This window comes from Vicugna pacos, chromosome 27 (genome assembly GCF_048564905.1).
Source record: "Vicugna pacos chromosome 27, VicPac4, whole genome shotgun sequence".
Taxonomy (NCBI): domain Eukaryota; kingdom Metazoa; phylum Chordata; class Mammalia; order Artiodactyla; family Camelidae; genus Vicugna; species Vicugna pacos.
In genome coordinates this window covers 21,438,105-21,450,363 of record NC_133013.1, presented here as the reverse complement: position 1 = coordinate 21,450,363, position 12,259 = coordinate 21,438,105, and the positions used below count along the sequence as shown (strand labels likewise).

Below are 12,259 nucleotides of genomic sequence, written 5' to 3'. Positions count from 1 at the left end.
GTCCTGACATGGGCGGGAGTCAGAGCGCCTTCTGTTTGTCTTGATTAAAGTCAGTCTCCACCTTCCCCCAAGCCCAACTGCCCTTCTGGGGACACAGGCTGCATTCACCACGCGTCACTCTGCCCCAGCCCTTTGCAGATTTTATGAAAGGCGTTTTCACTTGGATTAAACAGGCGCTGTGTTTGTGTGTGGTGTGTGAGGGAGAATGAATCACTTCAACTTTGGGCAAGGATTTGAGGTGTTGTGTTTGTCCCTTGCAATTACATAAACACACCAGAACTCATTAAAAAAGAAAGATTTAGGATGGGGGGTGGGACGCAGAGCCCAGGACTTGGGATGACCTAACACTTCAGCACAGTTTCCATACATTAGACCTCAGAAAGCATTGTGTTCTGCCCTCTCACGGAGTCGCACAGACTCCGAGTCCAAAGGAAAGTTTGAGGTTTTACATTTCTGTTTGTGGTACAGGAAAAGGCTTATGATCTGAGGGCTTGATTCAGTGAAATAACATTGCCTTATACACATTCGCTTCGCAAGGAGGGCAGGAGTTGGAAGCGACCGTTTTGAGACGTTAAAGATTTGCTGGCAGAGGGGAAAGGATTTTTTTTTTTCCCTCCCTCCCTGCCGAGGAAACGCAGTTCTAACGAGGAGTTACTTTGTAATTTTAACTCATATTCAAATACTTCCAGCCCTCCAAGCTGCCGGAGATCTCCCACGACTTCTTGATCTTGACTCCGAGGGACTGTTCAGGGCTCTCCCTCATCCTCAAAGCCCCCGGCATGAGTTTACAGAAGAGAATCTTCCCTCAAAGGGAGAATGGTAAGTGGAGCTGCTTCTCGGGGATTCTTGGGGAGGTGAGGTTGGAGGGTTGGACTTCTGTTGACACTCGCCTGGTGTCGGGGAAGCATAGGGAGGGTAGTTTTGGTTATGCCGTGGTGTGTGTGTGTGTGTGTGTGTGTGTGTAAGAGTGTGTGTGAGTGTGTGTGCGCGCATGCACGTGTGTGGTGCGGCAGGACACAACCCCTGTCTGCCTGCATTGTCCTTGCAGAGGCTGGCTGAGAGCTCACTAGGCTGCTTGGCAGAGGGTGAGGGGTGGGCGTATTGCGGGACCCCCAAGGGGGATGAGAGTGAGCCTGGTTTCTACCTGCACTCTCTTCCTCACTCAGGGGCGGGGGCATCCGTGTCTAAATGCTGAAGCTGTCAGAGTCCCCACTGGCTGGGCTCCCTAGAGCGGGATGCAGAACAGAAGGGGGAGCTGCTCAGCCTCTGAGGGGACCAGAGAGCAGGTCTCTGGAGCAGGGGGCTGCTCTGTGCCTCGCAGATCTGAGCACTGGGAGGGGCTCCAGGTACACTGGCCCGACTCCCTGCCAGCCTGCAGGTACTGCCCGGTGGGTCAGATCCTTCCTTGCGGCCACCTCCTTCTTTTGCTCCGGAAACATAAACAAACAGGCATCAGGAAAAGGGATTTTAACCCCTCAGTCCAGCTTTTGAAGTCAACACTGGCAAAGCTTCAGCTCTGTCGTAACTTCGGCATAACAGAATAAACACGTGGTTTTCTTTAAAGAGGAGAACAAGGCAAGTCAAAGGCATATTCTGACTTTCCCAGCTCCAGGGAGACATGGCAGATACGGCTAGAACCCTGGACCCATTTGGTTAGGCTCTATTCAGGCATCTCTGAGTTCTGAAGAAAGGCAGGGGAGCATAGGGACCAAGAACCAGGGCTGAGGGGTCTGGTTACCGGGACGGAACCTTGGCTCTGAGATAAACAGGCTCGTTGGTTTGGGAAAAGGTATTTAAGCTCGCGACGGCTCAGTTTCCTCCTCTGCGAAGCGGGATCATAAATGCCTACCACACAGGACCACGGGAGCAATAAGCGAGGTGGAGCTGGCGAAGTGGCCTGAGCAGCGTATGTGTGATATGAGAACGTTTCAACACCCGTGAGCAACTGCTCCCACGTGTGACATAGGGACCCTCGCAGAGCGCCCCGCCCCTGGGGTTGTTAGAAGAGGTGCTCCAGGGCCCCAGGTGGCCGTGGCCTCCCCGCCTTAGAGAAAACAGGCCAGGCGCTCAGAATGTCCCTCCTCAGAGGTGAATTACAGGATGCGTTTCCCGGCAGTGGGGGATCTTACAGGACTGGGCTGGACCTGGTATTTAGTAGGTGCCTGGTGTTTGGTGAAACCATTTTATTCATTTTTATTTACATGGGGGCTTGCCGTGGTAACAGACTGTGAGATAAGAGATTTGAGTGTGGAAGGTCACTGGAGAGTGTTCCTGGGGACGACACCTGTGGGGGCTCACCCCGCCCACGGCCGTGAGGCTGGGCCGTGAGGCTGCTACAACAGACCTCAGCCAGTGCCGCTGACCCCGTGGGGCTCTGTACCTGGCTCTGGCCCATCACTGCGTGTGGGCTGCCCTGGGGCCGGAGGCACAACCCTGGGAGAGGCAGCTCCCTCCAGCCGAGGGTGATTGCTGGGGAGAGGCTCCGCTATGAGCTGTCCCAGGCAGTCTGTGTGTCAGCTCAGGGGATGAGTGCCTCGGTCCCGGAGTTGGGAGCTTGTCTGAGTGACAACCCGCAACATCACTCAAGCACGCTGATCAAGTCCCTTCTTTTCTCTGAGTTCAGCAATTGCAAGATTGAGGGTTAAATGCCTGGACACCAGTCCAGTTAAATTCTTACACAGCAGTGTGACCTTGGATAAGCCCCTTCACATATCATTGCCCCTGGTTTTTGTGTATGTGTGTGTGTTTCAGTACCTTTATTTTATAATAAGACCAAAAATGGATCAATCAGATATATAAAATATTTAGTTTATGAAGGCATTTTTTTCCAAGCTAATCCTTTGACAACCTTGAGCTGGAACCAAGGTGAAAAATTTTTTTTTCTTGAATTCTAGTTGATTTGCAATGTTGTGTTAGTTTCTGGTGTACAGCATAGTGATTCAGTTATATATACATATATATATATTTTTTGGTATATATATATTTTTATTGAAGTATAGTCAGTTTACAATGTGTCAGGTTCTGGTGTGCAGTATAATGCTTCAGTCATAGACGAACATACTTATATTCATTTTCATATTCTTTTTCACTGTAAGTTACTGCAAGATATTGAATATTATATTCTTTTCCGTTATAGGTTATTACAAGGTATTGAATACAGTTCTCTATACAGTAGGACCTTGTTGCTCTCTATTTTATATGTAGTAGTATGTTAATACTATCTTTTTATTATAGTATTATGTTAATCCCAAACTCATAATTCATCTTTCCCCTCCCTTCTCCTTTGGTAACCATAAGCTTGCTTTCTATGTCTGTGAGTCTGTTTTCTGTTTTATAAATAAGTTCATTTGCATGTTTTTTAGGTTACACATATAAGTGATATCATCTGATATTTGTCATTTTCTTTCCAATTTAACTTGTTTAGTATGATAATCTCTAGTTCCATCCATGTTGCGGCAAATGGCATGATTTCATTCTTTTTTTATGGCTGAGTAGTATTCCATTGTACGCATACACCACATCTTCTTTATTCAATCATCTGTAGATGGACATTTAGGTTGCTTCCACATCTTGTCTATTGTAAATAGTGCTGCGATGAACATTGGGATGCAGATATCTTGTTGAATTGGAGTTTTCTCCAGATATATGCCCAGCAGTGGGATTGCTGGATCATATGGTAGTTTTATTTTTAGTTTTAAAGGAATCCCCATACTGTTTTCCATAATGGCTGCACCAAATTACGTCCCCACCAATAGTGTAGGATGGTTCTCTTTTCTCCACATCCTCTCCAGCATTTATCATTTATGGACTTTTGAATGATGGCCATCCTGACTGGTGTGAGGTGATACCTCATTGTGGTTTTAATTTGCATTCATTGTCCCTGTTACAAGGTGGATGGAAGGGTGTTGAAGCAGAGATAGTTTCTAAGGACCCTTCCAGCTCTGCTATTCCACAGCTGCAGATTCTGAGTATGGGACAAGGTGGTTGGTTGTGTCCCTGACAACACGATCTCCTCCACTGGTGCCTCAATTCCTTCTTACAGAAAGTGGAATCAAGATACCATGTGAGTCCCCATGGCCAGCTGTCATCAGGGCAAGGCTGTGCCTGTTACACGGGGAGGCAGGCTCTGCCTAGGGCTGGAGGGCAGGGAGTGGAGTTTAAGGAGAATTCTGCTGTATTTCTTTTCCCTCCTCACCCCGACTTTTCTCCCCAAAACAAAGTAAAACCACAGTGAACACTACCATACATCTTTAATAGTTAAGAGCTATATAATGTTGCCTGGGACAAAGATAGATGGTAGCTGGATTTATTTTATTGCCTTCCCCACCCCACCACCCATTTTATATTTCTTTTTCAATCTACAAAGAATGAAGTCACGTTCTTAAACACTTGGAATTCATTTTCAACCCATGATTTATATAGAGCATGCTGGGCTTCAGGCACTGTGCTGGACTCCGGGGATCTGACGGGAAACTTGAGGCAAACAATGAGACACACACATAAATATAATGACAAAGAGGGGTAGGTGCCATGAGAGGCTCTAACCAGGGAACCGACCTAGTCTGGTGCATCAGGGTGGGCTTCCCTGAGGAGGCGCTGTTTGAGCTGTGTGCAGGGTGCAGGAGCTTGGTGGGGTGCAGAGGTGGAGAAGCAAGCTTTAGGTAAAGGGAACAGCATGCTGCAGAACAGGGATGAGGAAAGAGGACAGTGTCAAATCTTCCGAGCTTAGCTTAAGCACTGTGAGCTTTGTAAGCATACTTCCATCCAGCCTGTTTTTCTTGCAGCATTAAAAAAAAAATCATCATGGTGACTTGTTGGCTCAGGGAAAAAGAAATTTTGCTGGTGGTGCAAGGTCTCAGGAGCCTTTCTCTCCATGTGTCAGCCAGTCATCTCTGTTCCCCACATCTGGTGACCGGCCCCCACCGGTACCCCCTGGAAACCTCTCTGTAATTACTAAGCACCTCCCTTCACCTGGGCGCTTGTCAGCACCAGGCGCTGATTTAGTGTCTTGCTGGGCCAGACTCGTTGGATCTCCCTGCCACAAGCCTTTGAGGCACATACCCCGTTGTCTTTATTTTGTAGGTGAACAAAAAGGAGGCAGGGGGAGCTTATCCAAATGGGGAGGGGCAGGACTGAGACTGGAACCCAGGCAGGTCTGTTTCATCCTAAAGCCTGTGCTAGCACATGGCTGAGAAATAACAAGTGATCCCTGTCTACATACAGACCGATTCGCATGCTGGTGTTTCCATTTGGTGTTAGGCTTCTCAGTCCCTGCCAAGTTATCAGAACCATCACCATCTTGGCCTCAGAAAACCACATCAGTGACACAGCGGATTTCACCATCCCCCGAAGTAGTGACTCCTTAGCTTGCTATCAGTTGTAGCTTTTCCAGAATATTTTTATGAAAACTGTTCAAACGTACAGAAAAGTGGAAAGAATTGTAGTTGACAAGCATATACCCGCTATATAAATTCTGCAAGTACCCTTTTACTCAGTTTACCTTGTTGCACGACCATCCATCCCTGCACCCCTCTCTCCATCCCTGCATCTCTTGTGTTTTGAATACATTTCCAAGTAAGTTTCACGCATCACCACACTTCACCTCTAAACACTTTAGCATGTGTTTGATTAAACCAAGTTCAGTATTTGATTGCTATTCTTCTTTTAGGTAAAATTTACATACAGTGAAATGTATGTATCTTATACGTGCCATTCAGTTAATTTTGAAAAACGCATACAATTATGTAAGACAAACTCTTAGCATGATAAGGAACATTACCCTCACTCCAGAAAGCTCTACCATGCCCCTTCTCTTTCAGTTGTTTGTTTTGTTTTAGGCGGGAGGTAATTAGGTTTGTTTGTTTATTTATTTAAATGGAGGTACTGGGGATTGAACCAAGGACCTTGTGTATGTTAAGCACACACTCTACCACTGAGCTATACCCTCTCCTGCTATTCTCCGTTTTTACTAATAATACATAATGTGTGACTAGATTTAAAGGCTGGTTTAATAAAGTACAGTACCTGCTTTGTCCTACCTTGGCCGTGGGGGCAGCACCCTCGGTCGTAAAGGCCCCCGAATCTGCGGGGCAGACCTCACAGGGGGTTCAAGTGCAGATTTCGGGCTGAGGCTTTGGGAGAAGCGAGCGGCACCAAGCAGAAGGTTTCTCGGGGCTGTGAGGAGGCAGATACAGACTGGTGCAGGGTGGAGGGGTACGGGATTAAGAGCTGGAGCTCCGGGGTCTGACCGTGGAGTTAGGAACGGACCAGGATGGAGGAGCTGGAGCAGGGGCTCTGTCATAGGAGCTGGACCCTTGGGTGGTGGGGAGAACGCCTAGGGCCTCCCATGGGGCCCCCGTGGATCCTGAGTCAGGGTGATGGGTACCAAATAGTTTTCACCGGGGCCGCCTTCTGCTTCCTGCTGTGGTCCAGACTGGTCCAGGAATTGAAGCCAGTGCCTGCATCTGTCACTGGGGAGATGAACACAGGAGCAGCCAAAATGGGTTGCATGCAGTGTCGGGTGGATATATTTTGAGCATCTGAATCGCTGTGATGGTATGAGACAGAAATGGAGAGGGTCCAAACAGAGGGACCCCTGGCTCCTGCACGCTGCCGGTCTTCCCCGATGCCAGTGGCATCTGGGGCACGGTGGGTGGAGTGCTGTTGAGGGAAGGCAGAGTGAGCTGCTGTCGGCTGAATTACTACCATGTGCCAGGCAGTGACTGCGTTCTTATTTAAGTCTCGTAATAATGTATTTCACAAATGAGAACTCTGAAGCTCAGCAGTGGGAGTGGCTTATCCCAGGTCACACAGCCAGTCAGCAGCAGCCTGGTAAGAGCTCAGGCCTCTGGACTCCTGGACCAGTGCTCTTCCCAGGCGTACCCTGCCTGTGGCTGGAGCGTGCATGTGCATACCTGGGTGTGCAGCACAGTTAGTTATAGCCGTCTGTCTCTGTATTGTATCTGTGTCTATGCATCTGACCACAGAGATCCCTGTCTCCCTCCTTCTTCCTGCATTTTTTGCTTGTTACTTTTCCTCTTCTCATCCCTTCCTCCTAACAGCTATTTAATGTCCATGTTGTGCCGGGGACTGTACAGGACTACAGATAGAGAGGGGGTGGGGGAGGCACAGTCCCTGACATCCAGGATCTCATAGTTACTGGCTAAGGCACAGATGAGAGAGCGCCGAGAGCATAGAAGGGCAGCTTCTAATTAAATCAGTGATTTAGGAGGGAGGTGTCAGGGAAGACTTCCTGGAGGAGGTGATGCTGAGCCAAACCCTGAACAACACATGAGAGTTGGCCAGGAAGCAGGGGCTCTGTGAGTTAGAAAGGACATCGTGTGCGTGCGCTGAGGTGCGGAGGTGGGAGAAGGCACAAAGCATCTGGAGGAACTTCAAGCCTTGGGGAGACAAGCCTGCGACCTTGGGCAGGGATTTAAAATTTTTACTTATTGAGTCAGTCATGTCATGACAATAACAAATTAAGAAAAGAAAGTAGGGATTTCTTCATCTTGAAAAATGTTGCTTTCTGATGCAAGGCAGGAAGCGGCGTTCCTCAGATAACTGTGTGGGCAGAAGGGGTGCCGGTAGGGGGGACTGGCCACCTCCCCGGCCAAGCACGCTGCACCTCGGCTTGTCCCTCATCCAGTCTGAAAACCCACCGGCAGGGGTCCGGCCCTCTTGCTGGGGGAGCTCTAGCATCCCCGGCATCCCCATAAGAGCCAGAAGAGACGAGGGACTGTCTCTACACCCTTGTGAAAGGCGAGACCCCAAACTGAACACACAGTTCCTGCCAAAATCTTGCTGAGTGGAAACATTCGCCCCCTCCTTCTCTTCCTGGGTGTGTCATTCATTAATACCTGGCCTTTTCTTGTGGCCTGGTGGGGGGAGGGGGCAGGCCCTTCAAGCCATCTCAATCTTGGCCTTGAAAAAGCACCACCCAACGCAGACCATCCCCTCCGGCTGTGGTGTTTAACCCTTTCTCAACCTGCGCATGTGGCTGGGCTGACTGGGATGGGTAGGGAGGTCCAGATTGCTCAACTCGGCATAGTTTATTTATTCAGTGTTTATTTCCAGGACCAGGATTGCCTGGACGTTGTTGTCAGATAAACCTTGGGTTCAGATGCTGGCCTCGTGCTTTTTACCACCTCGTGCATCCTCTTTCTCCTTCCTCGTCCGGAGAACAGGGATGAACAACGGCCCCAACCCTATCTCCTTAATGTGGAGATAGATGCTGTGTGGACAGTCTTAGCACAGTGTCTGGCCCACAACAAGCGCTGCACAGATGACAGTCAAGGTTCTGTATCTCCAAGTGTTTTCCTTCGTCCTATAGCTGCAAGTTAAATTAAGCGACTGTGTTCTTTTTCAGCGGGGAGCAGTTATGGAGGTCCTGGGGACCGAACCCAGGACCTTGTGCGTGCTAAGCATGTGCTCCACCACTGAGCTACACCCTCCCCACTAAACCCTCCCCCCTCTGCTTGTCCACTCCGAAGGGTGATGGATGCTCTTGGAAATAAACTCTCATCCCTTGGAGAGAACATTCTCACTCTTTCCTCATCTGTGGCCTTGAGACATTAGGAGAGAGGGTGTGAATACATTTGTTTTTTTAAGTTCCATCTAAATCTGAGTCTAATCACCATAAATTAGATTAAGAAGATGTATGCAAGAGTTCTTTGTAAACTCTAAACTACAAACAAATGTAGAAGCTCATTACATGGCATTAGTCATTTATTTATTCATTCAGTTTTGGGTTGATTCAGTCAGTAAATGTTTACCGAGTCCTTCTGGGCTGGGCATGTCCTAGGGCCTGCGGTGAGCAAAGCTGATGAGTCCCTGTTTGGGTGCTTGCTTTCTAGGTGGGACACAGAGGTGATACCCAAGGACTAACAAGACACCTTCAGATGGTGACGGTTCTGTGAAGAGAGTAGAAAAGGGGCATGTAGTAGGGAGGACCCGGGGCTGGTGTAGATTGGGTGGACAGCAAGGCCACATTTAGGATATCGGGGCAGGAAGGAGCCCCCCACATGAAGATCTGGAAGTGGAAACTTCCCGGAAGAGGAAACGGCTTGGACAAAAGCCTTAGGGTGACATGGGCTTGGCTTGTTCAGAAAAGGGAAGACAAGCAGGGGCAAGACGTTAGTCTTTTGAGACATGGTAAGGAATTTGGATTTTATTTTGAAAAAGCAGTGCAGAGTCTTGGGGGAGGGGTACTGGGTGGGGCCCAGGGTATTTTTAGGCCAATGACCCACTCTTCTGTGTGATACTGTCATGGTGGGTACATGTTATTATGCATTTGTCAAAGCCCATGGAATATACAACCCGAAGAGCGAATCCTAGTGTCGGCTATGGAATTTAGTTAATAATCCTGTCCCAGTATTGATGTATCAGTTTTAAGGAGGTACTGCACTAAGGCAAGATGTTCATAACAGAAGCAGCTGTGCGTGGAACTCATGGGAACTCTCTGTACTTTCTGCACAATTTTTCTGTAAAATTAAAACTGCTCTAAAAAATAAAGCCTTTTTTTACGTTAAAAATGTTTTAGAAAGCAATGCATACAACAGAATACTACTTAGCCATAAAAAAGAATAAAATAATGCCATTTGCAGCAACAGGGTTGGACCTAGAGATCGTCATTCTAAGTGAAGTAAGCCAGAAGGAGAAAGAAAAATACCATATGAGATCACTCATATGTAGAATCTAAAAATAAAAAAAAACTCATCTACAAGACAGAAACAGACTCGCAGGCGTAGTAAACAGTCTGCTGGTTACCAGGGAAAGGGGGTGGGAAGGGCTAAATTTGGGAGTTTGAGATTTACAAATGTTGGCCACTATATATGAAAATAGATTTTTAAAAAAAAGTTTCCTCTACATAGCACAGGAAACTGTGTTTAATATCTTGTAATAACCTTTAATGAAAAAAAATGAAAATGAATACATGTAGATATATGCATGACTGGGACATCGGGTCGTACACCAGAAATGGACACATTGTAATTGACTGTACTGCAATACAAAATAAATACATTAATTTTTAAAAAAAGCAATGCAAAGTCCTAGGAGGGTTTCATGTAGGTGGGTGCCATGATCCATTCGATATTTTCCCAAAACTGACCTGGTTATTGTGTGCAAGTGGGTTATGGCGCCCCGAGGAGGAGCACAAGGCCGGTTAGAAGGGAAGTGTGGTTATCAGCGAGGAGGCGATGGTGGTCGAGTTAGGACGGTGGCAGTGAAGATGGAGAGAAGAGGTTGGATTTGGCACATCTTCTAGGGGTAGGGCCTATGAGAATTGGCTGATAAATTGGCTGTGATGTGAGAAGAGAGGAGGGGAGAGAGCAGGAGAGAGTCAAGAGAAACAGAGAGAAGGACAGATCAAGACTAATAAAGGCCAACACGGAGGGCTTGTTCTGGCAGGCCTTTCCTAGGAGCCCTCCCAGTGTCACCACATTTAGTCTGCAGGAGCCCTGGGAGGCAGGTCCTGGTGCAGTAACCATCCTATGGGAGGGCAAGCCAATCTGCAGAGAGGTGCCTCTTCCCGCCCGTGATGTCCCATCTGGCCAGGGACAGACCTGAGCCATGAATCCAGGAATTCTGGTTTCAGAACCCATGTTCTTAACTCCTTGATACGGTTTTGGGTTTTTTTGTTTGTTTGTTTGTTTGTTTGTTTTGCCTTGTGCAAATGAGTGGGCAATGGTGACAACTACCAAAATATGGAAGCTGGGGAGGAAGAGAGTTCACTGGGGGAAATCAAGAGTACTGGGTGATGGTGTGAAGTCTGAAATACCTGTTAGACCATCAGAGGAGATGTTAAGCAGGTCGGGGGAAGAAAGGGTTTAGAACTCAGAGGAAGGTCCACGGCTGGGGACATGCCCCTCTGCAGTAGGAGTTTTTAATTCCATCTGGCAGGTGAGTAAACCAAAGCCAAGATGTGAGCACGATCGCATAGCAGTCCTTGGCCGAGCTTGGCATGCAGGTCGGGGGCCCCAGTTCTAACCGTGGCAGGGCTCTGCCAGCTGCATTTGCCCTCCTTTCCTTAGGCGGGAAACATACTGGGCTGTGGAGCGGGTGAAGGCGCAAAGGGAAGACGCCCTCCTGTTTCTGGACGATGTCCTGGCGGGCACTGATGGGATACAGTCTGCACCTCAAGGGAATCCACCCTGTGTCAGTGAAGATCAGGCAGGACTAAATGTACCTTCTGGGAGTGAGCCAGCATGTATGATCCGAAAATGGAGGGGCGGGAGCTGGGTTCAGGCCCAGGTGACGAGGGCTCCGGCCTGGTGTAGGAGGGAGGCTGCAGGATCTGGGAAGAGGAAGGCTGGCCTCTTCACGCCTGAGCTACCAAACTGCCCCCCAGCCTTTCTGCCAGTGAAACAGCCTTGGGGGCCGATCCCTGGGCCCGAGCCCAGCTGCACTGGGCCCAGGGAATTGAAGGAGGCTGCGGGGTGAGGGCGGCAGGTGGCCCTGATGGAAGCCCATGCTCCCTGCACTTTAGAAGTTACTCCACTGCCCTCCAGACTCAGCTGTGCGATGTGGAACTGCCCCCCACACCCGCTGACAAAGGCAGCTTTGTCCCCAGAGTGCCTCCCTTGTGACCGTGGGCCTGGGTCTCACAGCCGTAGCTGGGTCTCCGCAGGCTTGCGTGGAATTCCAGGGGCTTCCTACGAGTTGCACCTACACCCTGATTAAAGCGCCCAGCAAGCCCCGAAACATCTGAGGGTAAGCGTCTGAAAACAAGTCCATTTTTTTCAGAAGAGAGGGCCGCACAGAAGCCCCAGCCTGGCTCACACAAACGGCTCACAGAGGCTGTACTTAGGAGAGATGTGTGGGTTGTTCTTGAAGGGCAGATGGGTTAAATGTCACCCTTACATTAGGCTCTCCGAGGGGACCTGCGGGGGAAAAGCACGCTGGTCACACGATGAAAATCCTGATGGGACAAACAGAAGTGCCTTGTCCCTTCATGCCATGGGCCTCAGCATGCTCTACGGAAGTCAAGTCCTTGGTTCTCGAACCTGAGATGGCACCAGGGTCAGCTGGAGGCCTTGCAGAAGCAGAGTGCCAGGCCCCACCCCCAGAGCTTCGGATTCTGGAGGACTAGTTGCAGCCTGAGAATTTGCATTTCTAGCAAAATCTTCTCTGTGCTCGAACTTGTTACGTAACTTACTCCCCCCTCCCTTCTTTTCCCCTGGAGGCGTCCTTCTTGACGCCCACTGCTGGCCTGAGGGCCAGACTGGCACCTGAGGGCCAGTTTCTTATTTTAAGGACA

The 12,259-nt window shown here is 49.0% G+C and overlaps 1 protein-coding gene across 5 annotated transcripts in view; it reads left to right on the top strand.

Moving 5' to 3' along the window:
• The window catches only part of IL16 (interleukin 16), a 116,058-nt gene that overhangs the window by 20,696 nt on the left and 83,103 nt on the right, over window positions 1-12,259 (top strand). For 4 of the 5 annotated variants that reach the window (XM_006208804.4, XM_015243185.3, XM_072950893.1 and 1 more), the window contains exons 1-2: window positions 178-238; window positions 690-819. In XM_006208804.4, coding sequence (XP_006208866.4) covers window positions 206-238; window positions 690-819 — 163 coding nt within the window. In that variant the 5' untranslated portion in view covers window positions 178-205. Of the gene's footprint in view, window positions 1-177; window positions 239-689; window positions 820-12,259 lie in introns of those variants that run through there. The other variant, XM_072950894.1, reaches the window with a different exon arrangement.